The sequence below is a fragment of the Morchella importuna genome (genome assembly GCF_003444635.1).
Source record: "Morchella importuna strain M04M26 chromosome Unknown Morimp01GS030, whole genome shotgun sequence".
In the NCBI taxonomy this organism is placed as follows: Eukaryota; Fungi; Ascomycota; class Pezizomycetes; order Pezizales; family Morchellaceae; genus Morchella; species Morchella importuna.
Window position 1 is genome coordinate 119,205 of NW_025763427.1, and position 27,311 is coordinate 146,515.

The 27,311-nt window shown below is 46.6% G+C and overlaps 7 protein-coding genes across 7 annotated transcripts; 4 read left to right on the forward strand and 3 right to left on the reverse strand.

Annotated features, from left to right (window-relative positions):
- Positions 1 to 1,381: 1,381 nt before the first annotated feature.
- LAJ45_08498 (uncharacterized protein) lies at positions 1,382 to 3,103 on the reverse strand (the record flags this gene model as incomplete). Its single annotated transcript, XM_046118048.1, has 9 exons — positions 1,382 to 1,456; positions 1,526 to 1,622; positions 1,679 to 2,040; positions 2,120 to 2,388; positions 2,454 to 2,584; positions 2,639 to 2,693; positions 2,750 to 2,824; positions 2,878 to 2,896; positions 2,954 to 3,103. The coding sequence occupies 9 exons, from the start codon at positions 3,101 to 3,103 to the stop codon at positions 1,382 to 1,384; spliced, it is 1,233 nt and encodes a 410-aa protein (XP_045968646.1).
- A 1,254-nt stretch (positions 3,104 to 4,357) lies between these two features.
- On the forward strand, positions 4,358 to 4,697 carry LAJ45_08499 (uncharacterized protein; the record flags this gene model as incomplete). The annotated part of the gene is made up of 2 exons (XM_046118049.1): positions 4,358 to 4,417; positions 4,482 to 4,697. 2 exons carry the CDS (start codon positions 4,358 to 4,360, stop codon positions 4,695 to 4,697), a joined length of 276 nt encoding a protein of 91 aa, XP_045968647.1.
- Positions 4,698 to 7,014: 2,317 nt separating this feature from the next.
- On the forward strand, positions 7,015 to 9,246 carry LAJ45_08500 (uncharacterized protein; the record flags this gene model as incomplete). Its single annotated transcript, XM_046118050.1, has 3 exons — positions 7,015 to 8,170; positions 8,226 to 8,590; positions 8,650 to 9,246. The coding sequence occupies 3 exons, from the start codon at positions 7,015 to 7,017 to the stop codon at positions 9,244 to 9,246; spliced, it is 2,118 nt and encodes a 705-aa protein (XP_045968648.1).
- A 2,684-nt stretch (positions 9,247 to 11,930) lies between these two features.
- Positions 11,931 to 18,193, reverse strand: LAJ45_08501 (uncharacterized protein; the record flags this gene model as incomplete). Its single annotated transcript, XM_046118051.1, has 7 exons — positions 11,931 to 12,029; positions 12,085 to 12,137; positions 12,197 to 12,958; positions 13,012 to 13,441; positions 13,491 to 14,075; positions 14,142 to 16,285; positions 16,342 to 18,193. The coding sequence occupies 7 exons, from the start codon at positions 18,191 to 18,193 to the stop codon at positions 11,931 to 11,933; spliced, it is 5,925 nt and encodes a 1,974-aa protein (XP_045968649.1).
- A 2,146-nt stretch (positions 18,194 to 20,339) lies between these two features.
- On the forward strand, positions 20,340 to 22,070 carry LAJ45_08502 (uncharacterized protein; the record flags this gene model as incomplete). Its single annotated transcript, XM_046118052.1, has 5 exons — positions 20,340 to 20,864; positions 20,934 to 21,075; positions 21,180 to 21,290; positions 21,690 to 21,974; positions 22,039 to 22,070. 5 exons carry the CDS (start codon positions 20,340 to 20,342, stop codon positions 22,068 to 22,070), a joined length of 1,095 nt encoding a protein of 364 aa, XP_045968650.1.
- LAJ45_08503 (uncharacterized protein) lies at positions 21,698 to 21,970 on the reverse strand (the record flags this gene model as incomplete). The annotated part of the gene is made up of 1 exon (XM_046118053.1): positions 21,698 to 21,970. The coding sequence occupies one exon, from the start codon at positions 21,968 to 21,970 to the stop codon at positions 21,698 to 21,700; it is 273 nt and encodes a 90-aa protein (XP_045968651.1).
- A 35-nt stretch (positions 22,071 to 22,105) lies between the features above and the next one.
- On the forward strand, positions 22,106 to 25,707 carry LAJ45_08504 (uncharacterized protein; the record flags this gene model as incomplete). The annotated part of the gene is made up of 9 exons (XM_046118054.1): positions 22,106 to 22,169; positions 22,452 to 22,768; positions 22,831 to 23,604; positions 23,668 to 24,498; positions 24,566 to 24,602; positions 24,660 to 24,729; positions 24,779 to 25,174; positions 25,574 to 25,619; positions 25,690 to 25,707. 9 exons carry the CDS (start codon positions 22,106 to 22,108, stop codon positions 25,705 to 25,707), a joined length of 2,553 nt encoding a protein of 850 aa, XP_045968652.1.
- Positions 25,708 to 27,311: the final 1,604 nt, after the last annotated feature.

The following is a 27,311-nucleotide window of genomic DNA, read 5'->3' on the forward strand; positions in this document are numbered from 1 at the left end:
AATAATAAGGCACGGCATAGATTGCTGCTGCTGTTGTTTATAAAACGAGCTTGGGAGCAATTGTTGTAATTTTGGCGTGGTGTAATCAAAATAGGTGCGATCGATGGTGTCGCTGCGTGCAATTGGAAGTTTTGCATCTGATAAAAATATTCCTGTGGCTAGTTATCTAATATATGACCCTTTGAAGCCGGTGTTGTAGTTAATGCTTGGAATAAGTTTATAAGTAGTTAGTTCAAACCCAACGCGCAATCATGGTCATAGATTAGAGCATATATATATTAGTAGAGGAACTATAGTTTAGCTCACGAATAAAAAATCACCTGTAAAGCCTTAACTTTATTTGGATAGAGACTGGTAGTAGCTAATGGGATCATAGTGGTATCGAAGCAGCTACAAAAATCTGGAAACAGTTCGCGAGATGGAGATACGAGAGAAATGGACAGGAAGAGAGCGCAGAAGAGGAGAGAAGGGAACTAGGGTATGGGTGGGGGACGCTGAAAGACGCTGGAAGCGAGGAATAGAACAAAGAGGGCTCTAGTGTTTTCATTTCCTATGTCAGAAATACGTGAGAGGAGGTGGAAGAGAAGGGGCAGTTCAGGGGTATTGCCATAACTGTAAAGTTGCATGTAATTAATGAATTAAACAAACAAACAAACAAAAAAAGCTAATGGGATCATGATATATCACTCGGAGAGTACAAGAGTGTGTGCGTCCAGGGACGTCCGATGTTGGAAAATAACCAAACAAACCAAAATAAATCAATGTTTTATTCAGAGGCCGAGCCTGTATAGATGTAATGTCCGGGGTGGCTATATCTCTATATTTCTTCTTCTCTACGTGTTAAACTGGAGAATTATAGTTAAAATTCGTTACTTTTCCTGCCCAAGGATGAACACAAGGCTGGATTCGGATGTGTGGGGGGCATTTGGTTGATTGGGAATAATATTCCCGGGCCTGGCCCGGGCGAGTTGATGAGGGCCGGCTTGATAGCTATATTCACCTTTCAATTAGCCTCAGTCGTTCACCAACGCTGACGGTTGGTAGGCAAGGACTCTTGGCACGGTGAGCTGTCAAACTGATATTTGATCTCACTGATTACTATTTATCCAGAATCATCTTTTCCGCCGAAACTGCGTGTTGGTCCTCTCTGCCAATGGTTGTATCTCAATACGTTGATTTGAAGTATCTGGAGGTAGCAAAGTCTTATTCTGAATCTAGTATAGTGGAAAGGCGATAATAGTAAAAGCAAAAAAGGATCTAGAGAGAAAAAGGAAAGCGATGCAATATGGGTATGTTGTTAATAGTGTTAATAATTAAAAGTAGTGTGTCACTCCAGGAGACCATACACCATAAACTATATAAACTACATATTTTACTAACTTTATCTCTCAGACGCCCCATAAAGCAATGTCTCGTAAATATTATCGCTGGGGTCGTCTGTAGAGTCTCGATATGTCTATAGCAGTAGATATTAGCATTATTAAACCAGTAATGCGTGTCTTGGCGTACGAGAGGTGTAGCTTACAGAATTAAAAACTTCCCCGACGACTATCAAAGCCTCGGCCCTCCGTTTCTGCAGGTCATACTCCTCATCTCCGTTGAGAACGCGATCACAAACATCACTTCATCCTCATTAGTTTAAATGAATCTCATGGCTAGCCAAGCTGGAATAAAGTACCGAATAATTTTTCGTAGCTCCAACTTGGTGCTCCTCCAACACGCCAACAAAATCTTGCCGGTAGTCAGTTGCTCAATCTCCGCCTTTCTTTCTACCGTCCACTCGTCTCCGCCCATTTCCTCCGCTTTATGCATTTGCTTGACTGCAGTCTGTGCACCCATAGCGCAAGAGAGTGTCCCCCACGTTTCGGTAATGTCGGTGGTCTTTTCTATCACGTAATTGAACATTGCACAGAAGCCAATTGAGCCTACTACAGGGATTGAATTATCGAGGAAGGCGTGGCTTCTGGATAGATAAATATCACCAAGGGTATGCAAAATGTGGAGGCCAAATGATTCGAGTTTAAGAGATTCAGCCTCTCCCTTAATTGTGGGAGAAAAAGCATAGTTAGTATCACCGCGCGTTATAAAAGATAAAGAGTGACATAATAAATCTTGGTACCTGAATACTTCTCTGGAAACGTCGGATATCAGAGGCTTTCATTTTAGTGTCTGTTAGGGTACTAAGTTTTCGTATCAGGTTATTTGATAAAGTTTCAACTCTCTCTTTGCGCGCTCTTTGCCTCTCTTGCTCATATTTCGCGAGTTCTGCCTTCTTTCGCGCTTCCGCCCTGGCTTCTCTACTCATCGGTGGTACTGCCTTTGAACCCCCACTCCTCCGCCTAGCCCTTCTAGCGGCACGCGCTTCCTCGGGAAATTCTTGAGATTGGTCTATCAAAATTGGTTATTACTTATATGGAATAGTAAAGAACCGCGTATAGACTTGGTTGGCATACCAGTGACCATAAACTGTGGAGGTCTAGACGTAGAACTTTGCGATGGAGACTCTGGTTCTTCGGGGTCACTTTCGCGGTTTTTGATTTCCATTATTGCTATTATATCTTTGAATAGGGATATTTCGCCAACCCTTCAAAAAAATTAGTTATATGTACGGTACAGCACGGATGTGAATGTGAATTACCAGTCCTGAAAAGCGTCGCCACCAAATATCTTGTTGAAAAGTTCAAGTGCATCGTCTATGTAATGCTCAGCAAACTTTTGAAAATTCAACTGAATGTAGATGAAGATATACCGAAGCCAGCCTCGGGTTTAGCATGTTCCTTTCCTAAGGTATCATATTTTTTACGGAGAGCTGGGTCGCTCAATACTATAAAGTGTCAGAATCAGGCCCCCGGCGCATACACGGCGTGGAGTTGTTACCCTGGTATGCTTCTCCAATCTTCACCTGACTGTCAGCTAAACCAGGAACCCCGGTGCACTGAAATATATTTCATACCTCCTGAAATCGTATAGGGGCGTCGGGATCATCCAGGTTCTTGTCAGGATGATGAATAATTGCTTGCTTGCGATAAGCTTTCTTTATCTCAAGTGCCGTTGCATTTTCATCAACACCGAGAAGTTCATAGTAACTCGTTTCCTCGACCATTTCGCAGAACTGGCGAGTGATGATGTTTGACGTAAGTGTTTTGGCGACCTTCTTTTGGCAGCTGCGAGAGCTATGTAGGTAGCTGTATGAGCTGTATGAGTGTGTGAGGGGTACTCTAGGTAGATCACTCCATAGTGCTCTAGAGTACCTACCCTACTGCCGATGTGTATGCACGCGGGACCATGAGTATGACAACGTGAGTGGACGTTTTTATTTATTTATGGCCATCGCCATCGGGAGTGTTTCACAAGGTGTCCACGTCTCGAGTGAATATTGCCTATCATTGGTTAATGCATCTTTAGCGACCCAAATTAACGCCTACCGAATAAAAAGCAACGGAGTGTGTTGCCAGTGCTTTTGACAACATACCCAACCATGAACATAGTTTCATGCCACGATAAGCTGAACAGATTAATTGCGAGCTGAAGATGAGTTGTATTGTAAAGACCCAATCGGTGTGCATTTATCAGATCGGATACGCGCAGCGCCTACTGCGTAGTACTGCGTAGAGTATACATAAAAGCGCGTCGTCTGATGTTAAATCCTTATCAGCCTAATGTTCCACCTCATAAACCATGTCATTATTGGCAAGTATGTACCTCTAGATCCAGTGCTCAAGTATGTAGGGCAGGGCCACTGAGTGGTCGTCTACCATTGAAGGAGATCGTTGCCCATCTGGATCTAGAGTACTTGGCAATTATTATTCATGCCGTTTTAGACCAGTGGGGGATTCTTTACTCTAGGACGTTGCTAGTATTCAGAGCCACAGAGATCTAGCTAAAGCACCCCAGGGTAGATCTATGATGTGGTTAACAGTGTAAGTGTTGCCCTCGAGTGTGTTTTCTTTGAAATGAAGATCGAGAGGATATCTCCACCTTATACCATGTTATGCGCCGAGTACGTCGTCGAATTACATTAAAGGCTTGATCTCTCCGGGAGTGAACACTAGACATATATCCATCTGATATGTAATCGTATGTACAGTATCCGTGTGATCTAGCCGGTTCATAAGTAGGCATGGCATGATCAGCAAAGTATCGCCCGAGCTCATTTATTTGTATACATGTACTAATATATCTACATGTACATCTTATCTATATGCACTCTACTTGTACCTACGTACTCTACTTTACAATACTTTCCTTAGCTTAAGGGCGTGCATGTCAAGCTAGCGGAGCTAACGGTAATCGAAGCATAAAATAAGACGTCACCTACCTTTCGTCTAAAGTCTTCAGTTGAACATCTTGAGCAAGCATGGCCATTTTACAGCATACTTATGTTTCTCTACATGAATCGACCTTCTGCAAAGAGCATGTAAGTCAAGATATCCTAGGATAGGGGGCAAGGTTCCTATGCTGGCTGATACCGACGCTGGCAGAAAACCGCAATTTACAGCATACGACTGTTACCGCCTCTCAGCATCCCTTCTTCTACTATGGATAGGTCGAGCGAGTTCCCTATGTACCGAGAATTAGTCTCATACCACGCAAAACTAGCCGCCGGGTTGGATCTGCTAAGAAACAATTGTTTACTATGCTCGGTGAATAGAACAGAGGACCCGCTCGGCGCCAAATTTATCTCTGAAACCAAGTAGCATAAGCGCACTAGGAACACATCTGCATACGATACTGATTCTTGGTTCCTACTGCTACATGTCTATCTGTATGCATCCGGATAAAGCTTATAGGATTAGCTAGATTAGTCGCAACTAGGACAAAATCATAAAGACTGTGTGGTTGTACGAACCAAACTCCCTGACCTTTGTCCTGTCGTTGCACCTCAGATAAATTGGTCTACCTGCAAACTCCACGGTCAACGATGGTCCGGGGTAAAGAGCCGTCTACTTCAAACCTGGCTCGTAAGTCTTGGGAGCCACATACAATGCACCTCATGCCTTATTTACGAGCTTGCATAAAGCAATTATTGCATGTATAAGACGTCACGATACTCTACGTCACATCAAGAAGCGGGCACGAAAAAGAGATACATCACCTAGACACCGTTCTAAAGAGTGTTCCACGGATACCTTCAGCCCCAGCATACCTAGTGAGATGGGCTTGAGCTACAAATATCTACTCGCAAATCGGAGTAGTTGACGGAGCAGATGGAAATTGCTACGGAAACGTACCGCAATGGATAGGAATCATTCACTCGAGCGAGCTTAAGTGGTTCCATGGGCCACTACCGTCTCAACACCTAATCCCATCTCGATCCCTCAATATCCACATCACCACACTCCACCACCACCAGTGGTCCACTACCGTTTCGGAAATTCCCGCACCACTAACGCTCTTTTTAGTGTTAGAGTCAGAACTCTTTTCCATCTCTCAAATCAATCCGGGGATCCTCGCGTCTGCATGAATCCCGAGCCGAGCCCCCGGGCCCCCGGAAGAAGAAGATTTCTTAGCGCGCCAAGAGCTTAATGAATACCGATACTAACCAAGAGAAGGCAAAGGTGCTAGATGTAGATGGGGTGGTGTGTGCGCGCTGGGGTGAGAGTCAAACAAGGGGTTCACAAACGATCATTCAGGGTTTGGGTTGAGCATATGTATGTTTTCGTGGGGGAGTTGTAATTGTGATGAGTGGATATAAGTACAGCAGGTACATGAATGTACTCGTTTTTCTCTGACGTTTGTGGACGCGACTGATATTGCATGCCATACAAAAATACGCCAAGCTCATGGTTTTGGGTGTATGCAATAATGGCCCAGTTCAAAAACGTCAGAGAAATACTAGTACTACTCTCGTAGGTGGGTGCCGGCACCTAATGGTTAAAGATGTAGGTAGTGTACGAACAGGCACACGTACTCGTGGGTGTGTATCCATCAGGCACTGGTAGGTACTGACAGACTGGTGTCGTACAGCAGCAAGCAACAAAGATTCGCGCCAATCGTTTGTGTTTGCCGCCCGCCTCTCCCGTTGTGAACGAACATGGAGATTGCTTTCTGCATGAGGGAAGTTGTAGACTCTAGCTAGGCAGGTATGTATTGTGCACTTGAAGGCTGGATCCGATAGACAAAACGCCTCTACAAGATCGTGTTAAGTTTTGCTTTTTGTGTCTGTGCCTGTGTTTTTGCCTTCTATCCCTCGACTCTTGTTTTCTTCCCTCCCTTCTTTCTTCTCTCATCCTTCCTTGCCTTGCCTTGCCTTGCCTATTTTGTCGTTCTTTACATTCCCACTCCACATTATTTGTCTACATACATACTCTCATACAATACACGCATAGCTAAGACTGTGCTCTCCATCTGTCTACATATCTGCAGTCTCAATTGATACTTTTTTTTTCGGAAGTCGACGTCATTCGCTATTTCACAATTGCTCCCACTCCGCCTCAACAGCAGAGCAGAGCCTCCCCCTGAAAGATATCCACGCAAACATAAGCATACACGAATACACTATCCCTCACGAAGACTCCGTTGTCTTTGATAGCGTGCGGAGTTAAGTAATCTCGGAGTAAAGGAGGGTAAAGAAGAAAAAAGGAGAGTGGTGGAACGAACGGGATAGGGATAATAGGAGTCCATAGGATTGTTGATAAGGGGATAATCAACCACTAAGCCCCCGTCTATTCTTGCGGCACGGGAAATTCTACGACAACCTGGGAAACATAATCACGGGGTAATAGGAGGGAATCTTTGACGAAGGGAATATCGACTCGGAAACCTATCATTCACTACAACTACACACTACTAGTACTTCAGTTCTACTATAATCAACGGCATCAAGGCTCAGGACAACCTTGATCAGTACAGAATACCTGCATCTTCCGAACACTTTGAATTTTAAGCATAATTCCTCCCCAAACCGCCAAAATTCTACCTACAATCCAGCCCCGAAGTCTCACTCAGCAATTCCACGAACACCCAGAACCAGAACCTCACTCTTCACACTACAATCCACCCCACGACATTCAAATGATCTCCAGCGGCTGGGTCTCACCCCCCGGCCTTTCTTCTACCGTCGGCTCCTCCTCGTCTCTCCCCTCATCCTTCCAGCTCGACGATGGTGGTATTCTCAACGACCTTGACGGACACTTTGAGGAAATCGGCCTCGATGACGACGACAACATCGAGGAGTACCACCGTCCCACGCTCCAAAAGCAACCTCCCCGAGGCCCCATGATGTCCCGCCCTCTCAGCAGCATGGGCCCCCAATCTCGAAATTCTCTTGGCAGTCGCGACCTTACGAACGGTAGACGACCTGCACACACAAATCTTCAACCCCAAGTCCACACTCCACAAGCCGATCATCTAGTTCCCTACACCCCCAGTAGCAGACGCGCTGTTTCAACTACTGGTCTCAACAGGCTCTCGCTCACAAATCGCTCCCCATCACCCTCCCCTATGGGTCCAGTGCCTCCTGTGTCGCCAGGGCGCCCAACAACCTCTAATGGCCCAGGAACGGCACCAGGCCGTCGCTCATGGCAGGCTGCAAGGAAAACAGTCGAGGAGCTCGAAAACGAGTGCGATTCGGATGACGACATACCCGCGGATACGATTTTCTACAATGTTCCAGTATCACCACGCTCAGCAAGAGCATTAAGCGCTACACCTAGCCCGGACCGAACCACAATGTTGGAGTCTCCGCTCGGAGGAGGTCCTGGAAACGCAGACCCTACGCCGCCAGCTACACGGCCGCCAACACGGGGAGGGTCGACAAGTAATATTCCGATTGCTGGGGAGCCCGCACATGGAGATTCTATCAGGGGACGTACTCAATATCGCGCCAAGAGCTGGAGCGACGCAATGAGTGAGCTGGGGACCGAGGCAAAGGAGCTCAGCGAAGCGCTAGAAGCGTATGCCGAGATCGAGAGTGAAAAGACCGAGAAACGGCTTGCGCTGGGAAAGGCGGAACCGCTACACAAGAACGCATCGCCCACAAAAGCAGCTCGGGTGAATCTACCGCCGATACAGATGCAGAATGGGATGATTGATCCATTGCCGATAAGTAAAGAGAAGGCTGAAGTCTTGTCAAGGACGAGGCCGAGCTGGTTGCCTCCGAAGAGCAAAGAGGAGGAGAAGAGACACTTGAAGGAGTACCAGAAGATGATGCGGTTATCCCAAGAAGCTGGTACTTAGGACCCCGCCCCCGGAAAGATATCGGAAATCTAACCTGGACACTTTAGAACGCAAACGCGTGGAAAAAGAACGCGCCGAACAGGCTGAGAAGGATCGCATGAAGACTGACACTCACAAACTTTGGGATCAACACATAATTCCCAATTGGGACACTATGGTGCGCACCGAAGAAACCCGCGAGCTCTGGTGGCGCGGTGTGGCTCCAAGGTGTAGAGGTAAAGTGTGGAACATGTCGTTCGGAAATCATCTTACGGTGGGCCCCGAGACCTTTAAGCTCGCTCTCAAGCGCGCCCGAGATGTAGAACAAGGTGTGAAAAAGAGCCCAACTATGTACTCCTTCAAAGAGCGGGAACTGTTTGACTCAATCCGGAAAGACGTCAACAAGACCTTCCCTGAGCTGAAGATTTTCCAAGTATAACTCCCCCGAAGCCCCCACTTCTATAAATAACGTCCGAAACTAACGGAAATTAGGAAAATGGCCCGCTTCATGACTCGCTTCTGGAAGTTCTTCAAGCCTATTCCATGTACCGCTCGGACGTTGGTTATGTTTACGGCACACACACTGTTGCTGGCCTCCTCCTGCTCAATCAGTCCCCAACAGAAACATTCACAACACTCGTTAATCTCCTAAATCGTCCTCTCCCGCTTGCCTTTTACACACAAGACTCCGGTGCGATGTCACGTGTCTACAGTCTTTTCCTTAAGGCGTTTAAATACAAACTTCCCTCACTACACGCTCACATTACCGCCACACTAAAGTTGCAGCCGGCGCAGTATCTCGAGGCAATGTTCTTAACATTGTTCTCGCTGCATTGCCCGTTGGATATTGTGTGCAGAATCTGGGATGTGTATGGATTCGAGGGAGATGCGTTCTTAGTTAGGTGTGCGGTTGGCGTACTGACAGTGCTTGAAAGCAAGCTATATGGGAGCGCCGAGGAAGTTATCAGGTTACTAGGATGGCAGGGAGCTAAAGTCAAGTGGGACGTAGGCACTGAGGACTCGTTCATGGAAGCAGTCCGAGCGGCTGGAAAAGAGACAAAAGAGGAAGAGGTTGGACCTAATTGGTGACTATCAAGAGACGGTGAAGAGGAGAGGAAGTGGGAATAGTACTTTACTAATATTGTTGGGTCAACCGTTTTCGTTGCCGGTCGACGACGGCTGGGGGTTGGGCTTATGGACTATTGGGGTTGGGATATCATCGCTCCTTTGATAAAAATTTCCTTATATTTTATCTTTCCTTTGGCTTAATAACATATTTCATTTTAGGCGGGGAAAAGGTCTACCCCCTCCTATTCTATCTTCCTACTGCTCCATTCAAGGAAAAAAGGAAGTGCAAAAAATATGACGCAACTTAACACGACATTCACGAAAAGGAGAAAAAGATATCGAGGATCGAGGGAGGACCTCTACTAAAATCCAGATTACATAACAGCACGTTTCAGAGGGTCAGGGGCGGTGGCATATAATTCGAATTCCGGGTTTACAAGGCGTTCACATTTTCAAAAACCATATTTTGTTTCAACAAAAGACTTTACTTTAATTGCATCTGTCTACTATTTTCTTTTGTGATAGTTTATTAAATAATCTGCATATTCCATCGGAGCATTGGATTTTGTTTTCTTTACTTTTCACTATGTACTGCTATTTAATCCTTAAAAGAAGGAGGAGGGGTGTGTGGGCTGTATAATTTGTACTTTTATTTTACTCTATCATGTGTAATGAGGTTTGGTTTTTAGACTTGAACTTGAACTTGGCAAATAGAAATTAGTTTTTTTGAGTTTAAAGATCGGTGCCATGGCTTTGAGGTTCCGTCACGTATATCTGTATTATAAAGTTACATGTAGTTCATGAGGGGTAATGGTCGTTCCTGCGCCTAGTACCCAAACCCGCCAAAGGGTCAAGGTTGATGTTTCAACCAACCAGTTTTGAACTGGCACGCTATCGGTTTCTTCTTTAGTGGAAGGTGGGGCCATAATTCAGCCGTAGAATCCCATAAAACGGCTATACTGACGGTTCCGGTATCCATGTCAATAGCGATAGAAAACCAGAAATCGAGTGATAGCTCATGATACGAACCACATCCATATTCTAATATGTTCCAAGTATTATTACAAGGGAATTCAAGCGTGGGGTGGTAAGAGCTAGCCCACGTCACCCGTAGCAACTGTCCCGTCAATAGAAGAGGCAAGAACTTTATCCCTCAAGTGTCCTCGAGAGGTCTAAATCATCCAGAACCCTAGCTACACCGCTACTTGATCAATATATATTGGACAAACTCAGTTGCTACGGATGGTCGGGCTTGGATCATAGTTTATTTGGTTTTTATGGCCACCAAATGGGCTTGGCATTTTTTTTGCGGGGACGGGAAGAGGAGGCCGCGATGTGGTCCTGATAATATCTGGTCGAGTGAGTATTTCGAGTGATATTACATGATTTGTTATATCCATAACCAAGCGCAATAAACCTGGGGCTATGAGCAATAGCCTACATTATGCCGCGCTTCCATTTTACTGGTACAAATTGGTTTTCTGCTAAATCACGGATATATTTAGGCCGACTCTCTATGTCGGTAATACAGAGGCTAAGTGTTGGCTTTCGACTCTGGATCTGAGTGCGTGCATGTAGGATGTAATGTCCTTGTTTATATGTTACCGTGAATGGCAGGTAACACTCACCGTTGTTCGTTGACTCACACCAGACTGTAAAGAAGCTTAGTTGCGAGGGTCGTGGGGTAGGGGCTGAGAGCTGCTGGAGTTAAGGGCTTAGAGGTGGGGGGGTACCTAAATTGACAATTTAACCTACAATTACCCAGAGATTGACCACTCAATGAGGAATCCGCTTAGCGTCTGAGTTTATTGAGACTTTGTTACTACATGTATCTACTACTACTAGTATTCTATTATACCGAAAGTCCATTGGTATTATACTTATACAGTATATAAAAATGTCTATACGCGCGTACTAGGTTTGAACCTCAAATTCCTCAAATCATAGATTATCACCCGCATAACGCCAAGCAATGCTTCGAACTGTAACATCTTATCAGTTTTCATTCATCTACCACTGTGGTGCTATCAGAGTTTAATATCTACCAAGTGTTTCACAACGCACATTCGGGACAACAAACAATAAAGTACATACACAGATCGCGGGGGTATTCATTATGTGCATGCAAAGAATTACCAATAGTTCCAGAAAAGAGGAAGAAAAAATCCTGTTTTTCTTTACCAAGCCCACTGCCGAAACCAAAGAAAGTAAAAAAAAAGGTGGCACAGAAAATAGATTGAAAAAATAGTAAAGTAGTAATAATAGTTTAGTAGTAGTGGATATAGGATAGAGACGCCGCCCGCTATATGACGATGAAAATGACAAAAAAGATACAATGCTCCAGTAAAAAAAAGTTAAGGAAATGCAAAAAAGGCCCCATGTTTCTCCATTCCGCCTGAAATAAATCAAAAAAAAAACGCAAAACAAAAACCCAATCCCAAAGTGCAGATAAGAAAGAAGTGAAAACGATGAAATGAAGAAGAATGGTGGGAGTTATGAAGCGATCATGTAGGACAAATAAGAAAAATGAATCTGGTGACGCCGTCGGTCGTGCTTTATAAAACCAAAAATATTTATAGAAGGGGGAAGAAAACCGAAATTGACAAGAAGTAGTAGTAGTACGCCCTCCAAATGATATAAGATGCCTCCTATTACCCAGAATTGCTTTTTTGCTGTTCAAAATATTGCAGGTCCTGCTTTCGCCATTATAGCTTCGCAAAGTGCTTGCACCAGATCCAACCAAGCTCCCCATTCTTATCATCTTGATTCTTGGCTAACCAGATTTCACCCTTGGTTCCAACAACCTGCAAGAAGTGGTTAGTAAATGTCTTCACATGTATTAGAGATAATAAAACCTACATCAAAGATCTCGCCTTGGACATAAGTCAAATACGGAAATCCCCCTCCCTCCGCTGCTTATCGATATTGAACTCGTATAAGCTTGCTGCCACAAAGATCGGGGTGCTATTACCCGACAAGGTGAGGGTTCTCCTTTGACTATGCATTGAGCTTGCAATGGAAGGGGCCCTTGAAGGCGGTCTTGATTGCATCATTGGTGATCCGGAGGGTGTGTCATCACGCCTGATATCCCTGTCGTCATCCATGGGCATCGCCGAAGAAAAAATAGGAGCTGGTGAATTCGTTCGCGAGGGAGTCCGACTTTCCACACGGGGGTCGACGAGTGCAGCACTAGAAGCATACGCTGCATGGGTTTCTGGTCCATCAAATATGGTTTCAGCAAGGGAGTAGGTCCTAGATGATGGTCGAGAGGCAAAATCACGTGTGGGTGTTTGCCTCTCCGAGAATGATCTTTGGACCTGGGGATTCAATTTCAAGCTACTTGTAGATGGGCTCCTATGAGGAAGCGCAACCGAGGTAGCTCGATTCCGACTATTCTGGGCCAGGTTCTGTGCCACTTGAGGTATCATGTTTAAGCCCGGAGTACCCATCGCTACCAGTGGCGAGAGAGTTGACCCTCCGCCGCTATATCGGCGTTCTGGCTTAGTCTCGTAGAACCGCTCAGGTTTATCATAGAATGAGCCTGCTGTGGGTGAGTTGTTAGTAAGAGACATAGCCCTGTCACGTATTCCAGGAGATGAATCTCGTGTTGCTTCTTCAGTTGCAGTTGAAGGCCTCCGATAACTGGATCCATCGTCAAATGCATCCAGAGATAATGTGGTCATCGAGGGTGATGCGATAGGGACCAATGACATATATTTTGCTTTCATTGATCCTTCTCAAGGTCAGTTTATGCCATTTTATCGTCGGGGAGAGACTTTAACTCACCATTACAAATCCCCAGATGGTTGAGGCTCTGTTCATTGTAGGAGAAGTCGACTGTGAAATCTTTCACAACCTCTTCTAGTTTTACTGGCAGAGTTGCGAATTCTGGAAAGGTCATCTTTATCTTTGATGCCCAATCATTCATCCAGATACCTTGTAGTTCTACAAAGTTTAGGAGAACTGCATCGACCATCTTCTTTGTCAACTTAAAAAGCTTCGGAAGCTCGTCAATCAATGTTTCGTTCAGTGCCAGATAGGCATCGGCCAGGTCCTTCGTTTTCTTGTCCGGCGTATCACCACGCTCTATGATGGCTTTAAAGCGAGCGTAGTCAACTGCCTTCTTGTTGCGTTTTGTCATGATTCGCTGAGGACTTTCGTGCAGTTTCAGAAGCATTGTTAGAGGTTCGATGGAGTGTTTTTGAACACGGTGTTTCTAAAAATGTTAGTAAATCTACCTGTAAAATTTTGAGATCAAGTATTACATGTTCAGCGAGATAGGATGTTGCAAGCTCTCGCATTGCACTGTCAAACTTCCTCCACTTCGTTTCAACCTCTGGATGTTGTGAGTGGGAGACATCAATAAATTCCTTGATTGTTTGTGTATATTCGAGGAATTTATCCACGTGACCTTGTATATCGTCCTTGTAGATCTCGATATCCCGGATAATAACCTGCACCTGTACGAAGTGCATGTTATAATTTTCGAAATATTTATTATATGTCTCATCGACAACAACTTCGGACAACCCAACGGATTGTTTCAGCTTCTCTGCTTGGCGAGCAAAGGCCTTCGTGATCCCATGTCCGATGTCTGATTCCTGTCTCTTTCGTCCCACTATTTTCTCAACCATGTCCTTCCGCTTTTTCATTTCGTTGATTCGATCAGCAACGAACTTCATCTCCTTGGCTGCTACCTCTAGTTGTATGAAGTCAGGGTGATTCCTGGGAGTACATTCGAGTAGCTGCGTGAGTAACAGAGGATATTTCAGTATCCTCTGTACTGGCTTGATGAGTAATGATTCCAGGTTCCAGGCATTTGTAAGGTCCTCGGCACAAGCTTTGCACTCCTATCATGTGATTAGTATCCGTTCTATGGGATATACGCAACGGACCAGAAGAATAGGAAAGCATACTGATAGCCAAATCGCAATGCCCTTATTGCTTTCCAATTTTGCCAATCGTCCTACCGCAGCATCGTGATTTTTGCAGTATTCACCATATACTTTCTCCATTTGGTAAAACATGTCCATAAAGACCTCGCCGACGAAAGTTTTTCGGTCCTTTTCTTCTTCGAAGGCGAAGTCGTCCATAGAACTGCTATTTCTATCGTCGGTGCTGACGATGGAATTTGAGATGCTGGCAGCGCTACTTGTGACGCCGCTCCTTGCTCGTTGCATTACATAGACACTCTTTACAGCCTTCCTCAGAGACTCCAGAAAAGATTTTGAGAAGGCAACAATCGCCTCGGTGTTTCCAAACAGAACTTTGATATCATCCATAGTGATTGCGGCGCATGCGTTTGCAGATCCTTTGTAAATCTCCATCGCGACTGTCATGTCTCGGAAGTAGGAGCTCTCTGTGTCAACTAGCTCCTTTAGTAGATGCCGACGCTTAATAAGCATCTTCTGCTCAGGCGGGACTTGTGGTAAAATCTGGTCCTGGGAGTGTATTGAAGATGATCCGCGATTAGTTGGTGCAGTGGATGATGCTGGTGTTTCTGAGTGTCGGTTGCCATTCTGGTTCGTGATGTTACTAAGCCTTGATTCTATTTCAGAGTGAAAGCTGGAGGATGGTGATCCCGCTGGGTACTGATCTAGACTTGGTCTGTGGTTGGAGTATTGATCTAAGCTTTGCCTTGAGCTTTGATATGAGTGATGATACTCAAGGCTTGGTCTGGCGCTTTCAGTAGTGTTTTCCATGTTCGCAACAGTATTCCATCTATCAAAACCTGGTCTTTTGTTTGGTGGGACTGGAGGTAGTTCCGGGGAGTTGTCGTCAGGCATCACTTGAATGGCCAGACCCAAGGGTTCTGTGTCCCTTTGTATTTCAGGTAGCTGCAAAGGGTATGATGGAAATCCGTAGGTTGGCATTCTATGGCTTGTATAGCCCGAGTGGGTAGAATGAGCCGGGGGCGCGCTCATTGCAGACGGTGATGGTGAGACAGCTCGCGGCGGATCCTTTGCAGGTGGAACAGGGGCCGGCAACAAATTCACAGGAGCCGCCGGTAAGAAGTGGGAATCCTTTGGCGGCGGCGTTGGGGGAAGCGGGGATTCTATCTCTTCGAAATATTGACGCGGTGTTGTTGGCGAATCGTTTAGCTGCATGGATAATCTCCTAGCCGGGTGATCTTCCATCTCAGGGCTAGCGGACGCAGACGTCCACCCGTCTGATTGATTGTCTGATTGATCATCTAATCCTGGATGGGCCGAATCCGGCATCTCCGAACAAGACGTGGAATCATACTGTTCGTCGTATTCTCCATCACAATGCGAATATTCTCCCTCCGTCTCTGTTTCGTCTTGATATCCTCCCTCGGTCTCTGTATATTCTGCCTCTGTATCCTGATACTCGGCCTCTGTTCCCTCTGCCTCCGTTTCTGTTTCTCCACTTGACCCCGTCTCTGTCCCCGAATCCATCTCTGTTTCTGTCTCCTGGTCACCCCCTTCATCGTCCACTTGATATCCACCTGGAGTCACCAGCTCAAGCTCCCCTGAATATCTGTCCCTGGGGCGGTAATCTACCGGTGTGTTTTCATAAGAATTAAAAAAATCCTCCCTGGGTTCATCATAGTCCTCAAAAACACCTACTATGGTGTCAACGGGTGTGTTGGACGCGTCAGTGGGGGAAGACACTGAAGCTGGTACCGGAGATAAACCAGGTTTCGTTTGTGCCTTTCCATATACCTCTACTTGTGCCATAATATTACCTCGCATAGCAGCGTCAAGTGTGTTACTGAGCATTATCGGGATGTACGCTTCAGTGGGGCTCGTGGTTGCATCCTGTTGGTCGCTTGTAGGGGGCTCTACCGCAACGCCGCCGCCAACGGAATCAAACATGTGATGTGCTGGCATTTCCGGAATTGTGGGCTCTCGAGTATATTCGGAGTCGATGCTGTAACCCGACCAGTTCGAATTAGGTCTGAGGAAAGTCGATGCTGCAAGAAATGGAGGCTCTCCTGGTGAGTCTGGTGTAACAATCAAAGGGATGGATGATGGCTCTGCACGCTTGGGCTCGATTAACGAGAAGGGCCTCTGCCGTGACATCGGAGAAATAGTATCTTCATTAAAGCTTAGTGATTGATCATGTTTCAAAAAAATCGATTTTCACTCCTACCTTGTGCTGGTAAATCGTCGTCAAAAGATGACGATGAATCTGAACTATCACTGGTCGTCGAGGTTGATGACGCTTGCGACGCTGGCCTATCAAAAACTTGGTGTCGAAACACAGGTCTTTCCTCCTCGTCCTCCTGCACAAAGCTCACAGCCTCTAAAGGTTGCTCATCGGGACTATCAGAATCATCATCAATGTCAATTGGCGTGGGAAGCTCTAGGGCCTCTTCTCCTATCTCTGCCCCTGCCTGCATATCAGCCTGATTTGTAAACTGTGGCTGAAATGGTTTTTCAGCCTCGTCCTCATCCTCTTCATCGATCCTATGGCTAACAGCACTTCTTGGTGTTGGACAATCAAACTCTCCCTGCATACTGTGTTTAGATGTTCTGACAGCAGGAACAATTTTGGCCTTCCCTTCATTAGTTTCCTTCAACGTCTTATTAAAGGCACTCTGAATGCGCGCTCTCCTTGCAGCAAAGTCCACAGTCCCTAGCTCTGGTATCTTCTTCTTGATATCCCTGCCTCTGTTTTCGCCGACGCTAGAGCTCCTTGCGCCCCGGCCACGCTGAATTCCCACATCTTTCGCATATGACGATGGTGTTGTTGGAGACGAATTATTTTGGAACTTTTGCCTTGACGAAGCAGCTGCCGAGCCTGCTGATTGCTGTAAACGTTGTCGTGATGACCGTAGGGGTGGTGATTTTGCGGGAAGAGGCGCTGATATATATGCTTGTAGTCTGGGACTACTAATAGGTTGTGGGGAGCGTCGTGATCCATGTGAGGACACGGCAATAGGTGCCAGCGTCTCAGCCTTAGAATCCCTCCCCACTTTACGCTTCGTACCGGGAGATGTAGGTGACGCGATCCGCGATTTTGGTAGTGGAATTCCAGTTCGTACCGCCTGTACAACCCTTGGTGAAGCTTCCTGCGGGGACGCAGTGTAGATCATATCCGTAAATTCGAATTCCTCCGGGGACCCGTAACTTCCCACATCCGACCTGCTCCTCCGATGGCGTAACGATCTTCCCGCGGAATTTGCAGCGGCAGTAGTGGTAGTACCAATCCCACCACCGCTACCACCCTGCACATCATCCAGCTCCTCCGTATCTGCCATTGACGCTGCAGAAGGTGAATATAACTGCAACGCCGAGCGACTACGCCTATGGCGGTTCACGCTGAGATGTCTATCGTTTACCGTCGTATCCAACGGCGGTAGACTCTTCAGCATACCCTCCGACATCTTACGAGCCCTTGTCCGTTGCAGCCCACCCACGCCCCCAGCTCCTCCGGCAGGTATATCATGGGCAGACATTGACCTCTCAGTCTTCACCCTTCCCGACGGCGCAGGAGGAGTCTCGCCTCTCCCGCCATTGCTATTACTGTTAGAGTTTGACGAATTCGACCTTGGGCCTGTCTGCTGTTGCGGCTGCTGTCCATTTCCATTTCCGCTGCCACCTGCAGGCTTCCACTGCGGAGTCTTCCTTGTACGGAATCCTGGTGGAGCGGGGCCCGCCGCTACGGCAGGAATTCTATTGCTTGGATTCGGGATCTTTTCATCCTTTGTCTCGTTGAATCTACTGACTATGTTTTTAAAGTTTGGCGAATTGGTATTTGTAACGCTGGTGGTTTTAGGGAGCAGTGGTGTGGATACAGATCTACTGGGAGTCTGCTGACGATATGGAGAGACGTAGTTGGTCTTTGCGTTTATCGTTGAGGATTTTGGGACGATGGTACGCTGCTTTGGGAGGGTGGAGGAGGCAGTAGAATTAGACGTGGATGGGGGTGGGTCTGGGAGAGGACCAGCCGGAGGTGGGCGCGCAGGTTCTTCATGACTTGTACCGGTACTTGAAGGCATTGCTTCGGGACATGTGGGGGATGTATATCAGAAATGCACACGGAAGGGAGGGGAAGGGGAAACGACCGACGGAAGGAAAAGGGAATGGGAGGAAAGGAAAAATCCTGTAAATGTAAAGATACTAGAGAGGGCTGGCTAGGTTTGCAGAGAAGAAGGATTTGGTTGTTTTGTTTGCTTTCGATGGAGGAGCTGATAGATGATGAGGGAGGGACCGTGCTGCTGGGGACTGCTGCTGCTTGTGGGTTGGCTACTAGTAGCTAGGGCCCGGGGGTACTGTAATGTATGATGTAGGTAAGTGGAGAGCATGCACTAGGAATGTTATGTGGATAAGTATGTGTGGGCCTTTTTTTTCCCGTGGGGGAGCGCTATGTATGCTAATGGTTCACTGTTCAGCACGAGGATAGCTATATAGGGTCTCCTATAAGAGGAAATGGTTGTTTGTAAGTTTTGACCGTAAAAGGTTGTTAGTTTTGACCCGTTACTCTAAGAGGTTTGTGTTGCTGAGTTTGTGGGCGTGGGTGAGCGTGAGAAAAGGGTAGATAGGTAGGGTGTATGCAGTGAGGATCCCCCCGCGTCCGTGATTGCTTTCTCGCTTTTCGGAACTGCGGTCCAAATCAGCAAGGAAGGTCAGATTGGGTGGGAATCGACGAAGACAGGAGAGAGTGGAGGGGGAAGAGGGAGGAGTGCAGGCAGGCGGGGGTCTGTGTAGTAGTGTGTGTACGGTACTGTATGTAGGCATGTAGATAGAGGTAGTGCGGGCAGCTGATGTTCTGGAAACGGAGAAGGAAGATGCTGGGCAGTAACAGCAGTAGTAGTAAATAAAATAGTAGTAGGGGGAGGGGGGGGGTATAGCAGTTAGCTGCAGTAGTAATTTATTCTCACCGTTTGTGCGTGAACGTTATTCCTTTCCCCTTCTTAGTTGGTTTCGATGTATCACCGTCTCTCACAAATCCGTTTCTCTCACTCTTTCTCTTTACTCTTCTCAACTAGGTCTCGGAGGGGAAAGAAGGGTGGATGTCGGAGCTAGATCGGGAAAAGTTTTGAACAGGAAACAAGTGTCGGGCAGAAAGGAAGGAAGCCGGCGAGAGGGAAAGCACCCCCTGCCTGCACTTTACGAGAGAAGATAGAGTACAGGCCCTGTACGGGTAAGGGGGAAGAGATACGACGAACCACCACCCACAGGACGGCCTATGTATGTATAAATGTATGTATGCTACTATCCGGAATCCCAGGCTGAGTTGCAGTAACAGCTCAGGTCCTAAGGAATGAAAAGATGAGGGTGGGAATGACTGGGGATGGATGGAGGGGAATATGGGTTGGATGAGGGGACTCGATGCCAGAGTGTCGTGATTGATTGATTGGACTGATCTTTCGATTGATGAATGGGGGAGCCCAGGCAGAGATGGGTTTGAGGGGCAAAATCCTTGAATTTTGCTGATGATTTCTACCCTACGCTTTCTCCCTCCCGAGGGGGCGAGGGATGCCAAAGGCCTGACTGACAGACGCAAAGACTACGAGCTGGTATCAGTGCTGATTGATTGAGGCGTTAAGAGTCAAGTTAACTAATCCAGTAACTGCCTGCCTTTACTTTATTCCTCTCGCTCTCACTCGCTGTAGTTCCAACATAATTTACCTATCCGTCCATCACCATCATCATCCATCCAGCTTGGGTGAGTTGCGCAACCTGAGCAACTTTGCTTTGAACAAGCCTGGGTTTCCTGGCAAAACTTCCACCACTCAGAACCTGATGGTGAGGCAAGGGGTTGCTGTCCGGGAAGCCCACAGGCATTCGTGGGCATGAGCGTCATTACTATGATTGGTGTGTTGGTTTCGCGGATGCAGCCTGCGCTGCTGCAGCCTCTCGATGCCCCCCCCTCCCACCCCTTGGCACGCTATCAACTCTGCCCATACCACGGGGACTATCTTTTTTGCGATGTGAGACTAATTTTGGGACGCGTTTCGTTTAAGTGTGCTACTTTCCTGGAAACGCGCCAGTCGTTCGAGATCGGCGTAACTGCAACCACAAGCCCTACACACCTCAAAATCAAATTCCAATTGCAATCACCCCTTCCTTCAGATCGTTTCTATAATAAAGAATCCTAAACTACAATACCTACACAACGACTATCTATCGAATATCACCACTATGGCATCTAACAGGAAGCGAAAACGAGCAAAGAGTCGAGCCAATGGCAAACCAGAAGGTGCACCAAAAGCAGGAGCGGCGGCAGTAGCAGCGCCAGCAACATCAAAAGTCCATGGTAAGGACCCGCTCACGGCTGAGCCTCTAATCAGCCAAACTGCTCCCCCTGAACCTCGTCCTCCAACAAAGAAATTCCGAGGCCAGCACCCGCAAAGAACGCAATTGCCCTTTCCCCCCGCTCCCTTACTTCTTCAACACCCAGTGCTTTCGTTATATTTTCCCCACCTGTTACCTCTTCATTCCTTCCTTCAACAGGCCCTCTCGTTCTCCTCCAAACCCAAAATCGCTCTTAGAAAATTCGAGGAAGTTGTTGCTGGTAAGGGGTCCGATAAGGACCTGGCATCACTACTAAAAACCTCCGTCGTGGGCCTGGAGAAACTGCGTGTATCGGATACGATACTGGACATTGAAGATGCCACCCAATCAACCGGAGGCACCCGTCAGTCATCGACGTCCACCCAATCTGAGGTACCTACATATTGTTCCTGACGTGGATTACCCCTGACGCAGGCCAATCCACTCTAATCTTCTCGGTAGATTGTAGATCTAACCCTCCACACTCTCTTCTATCGGTCCTTATCAACAAAGAGATCAAATAGCGCAGTTTATCCAGGAAAACCAAATAATATACTGGCACAAGGTTACGCTTTGAATAACCACCGCATTGCAGCAGCACCGGGTATCAATTCGGGCTTGCTTGGAGTCGATGTCGTGAACTTGTATCCAAATGCTCATATCGGCACATTGAAATCGCCGGTGTGGGTCGGTTACTGGGGATCATAGGGGATGAGGCGATGCTGGATCTGCTGCTCAACACAAGCATATTCCTTCAACTGGATGGCCCGCACGGTGACCAGTACGATGTTGCAAAAGCAAACTACTACCAACTTGCAGGTCAGTCAGTCAATCGATTACATAGTCAATGACAATGACAATAACAATGCATACCATTTTTTTTTCTTTCCCGCCCGTGCTTGCAATTTAACTTTTTCTCTATTTTCCTTTCCTTCCTTTCCCTAATGATCCTTCCAATACTAGGGAGGGTCTGGTCACATAGTTACGTCTCGGCAAATGAATTGGGTTCTTTTTTTTCTCTTTTTTTTTCTTTCCTCACGATTTCTTCTCTCTTTATTTCTTACAACCTCCCTATTCGGTTATGATTTATCTGTGTATGCAAGTCATCCGATACCCGATTTCGGTTCCTCTGTGATGTCTTCTAAGTTTCTTGTCCCCTTTTTCACCCACGGCGTCGGTTTATGCGTTAAGACTGTAACCTCTTTTCACTCATTTTAGGGCCATCACTATCGGATTTCTTGAACAACCCGGTAGCACAGCCAGTACCACTTCACACTAGTAGCACCCGTCCCGCTGGTGCTGGTGCACCCTTGAAACGCTGCTTGTCGGAAATTGAAGGTGCGGGTGCCAAGAACATCGACAAGAAGATTAGGCCGAACCGTCTTCGTCCCGCTGCCGCCGAAGGTCTTAAACTTACCAATACCACCAATATTACCAACCGTAGCGGTACAACCACTCCTGCTACTACCAATGACAAGAGTGGCGTAAAACGTTTGCATTCCGGTAAACAAGAACCACATGTAGCAAAAACATGTAATAATACATGTAATAACAAACCGAATGCAAGTAAAAATGCAGCCGTGGTACAGCGAGACTTGAGGACGCCGGGAGAGATCATTTTTGTACGATCTCGAATGTTTTATTCAAAGCCGGCTTACAACGGCCGTGGGGAGGTCCAGTTTGGCTTACGTCATATCCGTGTGTTCTTCTCCTCCTTCTTCTCCTTCTTTTCCTTTTCTCCTCATCCGCTGTTTTGCTTTTTCTGTCTTGCCGCACGGTATCACGTGCATTTTGTAACCCATCCCACAATGTAACCTCCAAAAGCTTGTGGAACCAGCGTCATATACCCAATTGCAAATCCTCATGAACAGCACTTTATTTCACCTCGCCGTTACATTGTTCTAACTGGCCCACATCTCGCTCAAAAATCGAAACCAAAACAAAAGAAAAAAATGAAATCAAATTAATAATTAATTATAGACGTCCTGAACCGCTACCCCGACCCATCGGTGAATTCCCACACGGTGCAGATATTGAAATATATTTTCCCCCGTCAATTCAATCTCCACAATGCCTTCACCTCTATCGTTGACAGGCGGGAGACGGTGCAGCCACTCAAAGACTACACAATGCGAGAAAAGGAGATCGCTGCTGTTGCTGCTCTGAGTGGTAAGCTTGAAGTTCTTAGCGTCCCAAAGAGATTGAGAGGAACTGTGTTTGGGCTGGTGGCTAGAATGCAGAAATTGCATAAGAGATGCTCTTATCATGCACTTGTGAAATACTACTGTCCAGTCAAGGTAAATTTGATATGCACCTCCTTGACAGGCGGTGGCTGATACATATGTCGGTTTATAAATAGCTCTGTGATGGCGTCGTTCAAAAGCCTGTCACCACCGCAGCTCCAACCAATAACCTTCCAACCACCCGCAGTGATAATAAGCTCGCCACCCAGGCCACTCCGGAGATACCGGTGGTTTTCGGGCCTTCACCATCTCCCAATTCTGACGAGGAGATCGTCAAGGATGGCGAGGCAGGCGAGGCAGGCGAGGCATTCACGGACTTCGCCTCGTCTAACGTCGAGGTCTCGGCCTTTGCCCGCGCTGTCATCTCTAAAGTGATCCCTCGTGATTTCTGGGGCAAAGGGGATAGCAATAAGAAGCTGATTATGTCTAACGTCGACCAATTCGTCAAGCTACGACGCTACGAAAGCTATTCGCTCCATGAGATCATGCAGGGTCTGAAGCTTACCGAGTTCCTGTGGCTTTGTCCCGCTGGAACTTCCCCTTCCGCAAAGCTCTGCTTGTCAGACACACAGAAGCGCCGGCAGCTCCTGGCTGAGTTCTTGTTCTGGCTATTTGATTCATTCCTGATCCCGCTATTGCGGTTCCATTTCTACATCACTGAAAGCAACGCGCAACGCAATAGGTTGTTCTACTTCCGGCATGATGTATGGAAGAAGATCAGTGAACCGGCGCTGATCAGGCTCAAGACTGACACATTCCAAGAGCTGAAGGTGGAGAGAGCCAAAAAGATATTGGGCCAGAGAGCGTTAGGATATGCACAGGTACGGCTGCTACCGAAGGTCAATGGCGTGAGGCCGGTCATGAACCTGAAGAGAAGGGTTTTACAGCAGGTGAGTCATTGGGGCTGTTAACGAGCGAGTGATTGTTGATGTTTGAATGCTGATCCTGAACAGGACAAGCACAAAGGGAAAGAAGTACTGGCCCCGAGTATTAACACAATTTTAAAACCTGTCCATAATGTGTTGGTATTCGAAAAGTCTCGCAAACCCGAAAAGCTTGGAGCCGCTATGTTCTCTGTCGGTGATATTTACCCCCGCATCAAAGCCTTCCAAGAACGTCTTCGCGCAACCGGGACCACCCTCCCGAAGCTCTTCTTCGTTAAAGTTGATATTACCGCCTGTTTTGATACCATTCCACAGGGCGCACTAATAAAGCTTATCGAATCCATCATTACCGAACCCGAATATCGCCTTGAAAAGCACGCCGAGATTCGCGCTCCTGCTTCCATAAGCAGCAAAAAGCCTATCCGCCGCTTTATAGCCAGAGCCCAGCTCCCGGGAAAGGTCAACCGGTTCGCTGACTTTGCACAAACCGAGGTCAAACGTAGAGGCGTGAGCAAAACCGTCTTTGTCGACGATGTCGTTCACAAATTCCGGGATTCCAACTCATTACTAGATCTGCTTGAGGAGCATGTTCGTAGGAACATCATCATGATTGGAAAGAAATTTTACCGACAGAAGAATGGGATCCCACAAGGGTCTGTACTGTCGAGTATACTGTGCAACTTTTTTTACGGCGATCTAGAGAACAAGAAACTCTCCTTTGCATTTGAAGATGACGGTATTCTGATGAGGCTTGTGGACGACTTTTTATACATTACACCAGAGCGCGAGAAGGCACAAAGGTTCCTAGAGGTAATGCATGGCGGGATGCCGGAGTACGGGGCTTTCGTGAGTGCGCAGAAAACGTTGGTAAACTTTGAGACTAGTGTGGGCGGGAGGAAGGTGGCTAGATTATTAGATACCGAAGAGTTCCCGTACTGCGGTAATCTTCTCAACACGAGGACATTAGAGATTAGGAAGGATAGAGGCGGAAAAAACTCAAATCAGTAGGTTCTTGGGCATAATTGGGAGATAAAAGGAGGTTTAGTTAACAAAATGTGTAGATGTAAATGATCTCCTCACAGTTGAGTACTCTAAAAATCCTGGCAGATCCCTTCAACGCAAAGCAATTGGGTAAGAGCTTATACATTCTTCCTATTTACATCCAACTAACTTCCTTTAGCGCCTTCAAAATGCAGGCACGCCCTATGTATTTTGACAGTACGCTCAACAGCACCCATACCGTCCTCTCAAACATCTATCATAATTTCACCGAAGCCGCCATGAAATTATACCGGTCCGCCGCCTCGTTGCGGGGACCAAAGTCTCCCAGCCAGAAACTCCTGATCAAGATAACATCAGAACTGCTGGAGCTTGCGTACAACATGCTACAAAAGGGCAACTTCAAGTGCGCAGTGGGGAGAAGCCAGGTTCGATGGCTAGGTGCACAAGCATTCAAGAAAGTGCTCCACAGAAAGCAGACCAAATATAGGCCGCTACTCGATTGGTTAGAGACTGTGATCAGGAAAGAGAGAGGGGATAGGGCAACGGCGGCAGTGGTGGAGCAGGGCGACGGCCCGTTTGCGGGATACAAATATTAGGGAAGTTTACTGTTACTTAACAGGCTTCTCCTCTTTATCCCCCGCTTTCTCTCCGGAGACAGGTGCGATTGGAGCAAAGGTAAGGTATTCGGTGAATCCAGATCCTGGATTTATTGATTTTTCTGCGCACAGGGAAAGCTTCGAACAGTAGTATAATCTGCCTATAAAATCATACATGGGCAGGTAACACGTTGCTGTGGCAGAGGGTCTAGGTGATACCATTTCATTTTTTCATTACTTTCAAAACTTTCAGTATGAGTGTGTTCTTTGGTACAAAAAAAAATTACCAACTGACCAACAAAAAAGAGCTTTTATGCAATTCTTCAGCTTATGAGGCCAGAGATGTGAAGACCCCCTACTAAACAGGTGTATGGCAGCCTTGAAACTCTGCTCCGCATCGTTTCCTTTCGCGGGCGGCAACAGGTAATTTCTACAACGGGTGCCGGCATTCCAACACAAAACCCCGTTTTCACTGAAAATTATATATATGCAGGCCAGTGCAGCAATGTGAAACACCGTTTCCGCGAAAAAAAAGTTTCTTGGCGTTGCGGTCTAGGTATGACACACTGGTTGAGTAAATGCAGACTTGGGACTGTGAGGGCGGATATGCTAAGGGTATCTGTCTTGAGGGATTGTGTAAGAGTGATACTGATGATTTGAGGTGTGCGGGCTGTGAGGGTAGAAGCGGGTGGGTGTGTAATAGCGGTGGGGAGAGTTCTACGAGCTTGAGGACGTCAGCTAGCACTGTTCATAAATACCGCTATAACTCGAAAAATTGGCTAGACAACATCACGGGGTTGTGGTCAACACGGGGGTAGGGTCAATTCTAAGATTTTGTATGGAAACCAAAAGAGGTAGTCGATCAACTTCCTGCGTATCATACATCACTCCGGCGTATATTTGAGATTTGACCATACCCCCGTGTTGACCACACCCCCGTGAAGCCGTCTAGATCAAAGTTTCTTGTATGGGAAATTTCTGAAGCAGATCATGCCATTCAACCAATCACTCAAGTGGTAATCCCTGGACGGAGATAGCCAATTTTTTTTCGAGTTTTGGCGGTACACAGCTGATATGCCTTCGTGCTCTACCAACGCCTAGCACGGCTCATTAGGTGGCCCTAAGCGCGAGTGCGGTTGTGTAGCCTTACCTGGCCATAGTCGCTGATTGATTGATTGATTTTGATAATCAAAACCGCAACCGAAGAGGTTCTCACGGTAACATGAATACTGTACATACCATAATAGACTTGAATAAACGAGAATCTTGAGCTTCATAGGTACTTGTTCTATGCGAAATCACACAACAAGCGCTGTCAAACGTTAAGAGGATTTTGGAAACGAAAATAATTAATTTGAATTATTGTTCGGTTGAAATAATGTAAATTTGGCTCTTTCAAACTAATAAAAGAGATTTGGGTTGTCGATCACCTACGAATAGAGCGTTTCTATTTTTCTATAGCGTTATAAAGGTCTAATATTTGATACAGGGAAAGTGCATTATGAGGTCCATGATATTCGGGGAATCTTTTGGTGAGGCCGCACTATGCTACTTTGTTTGCTCTTCATCGCTTTATATAAATACTGTGCCCTTTACTATTTCAAGCCAAGTATGTTCGCATCACGTGTTGACTATAACTAGTTTCCTACTACGAAATCATTGACACAAGCAAAAGAGGAATAGTCGTTGCCAACCAACCACCAATACAGTAAGAAGAAAATAACGACATAATGACCTACATTCAGGATATCTTAGCCTCGTAGAAACAAATAGGAGCTTTATAGGTACTTGTGCTGTCCCCACAGTCTCCCTGCAGGGCCACTCATTGTTGAGAGACCCCAATCGTGAAATCGCCTCCTGTCACTCACCCCTCTTCCTTCAAAGAAAGGTCGGGGTCTTGGATGCGTGCGACGTGAAGATTCCGGATCCTAAAGATTAGCTTCCATTCGTTTCATTCCCTTCACTCCCCTCATTCCTCTCAGTCCTCTCAGTCTTCTCAATCCTCTTAGTTCTCTCATCAACTCCCATCCATCCTATTCCTCTCATCACCTCCCATCATAACTATCACCTTCCCACTTCAAACATCGAAGCTCACACTATCATCATCATCATCGA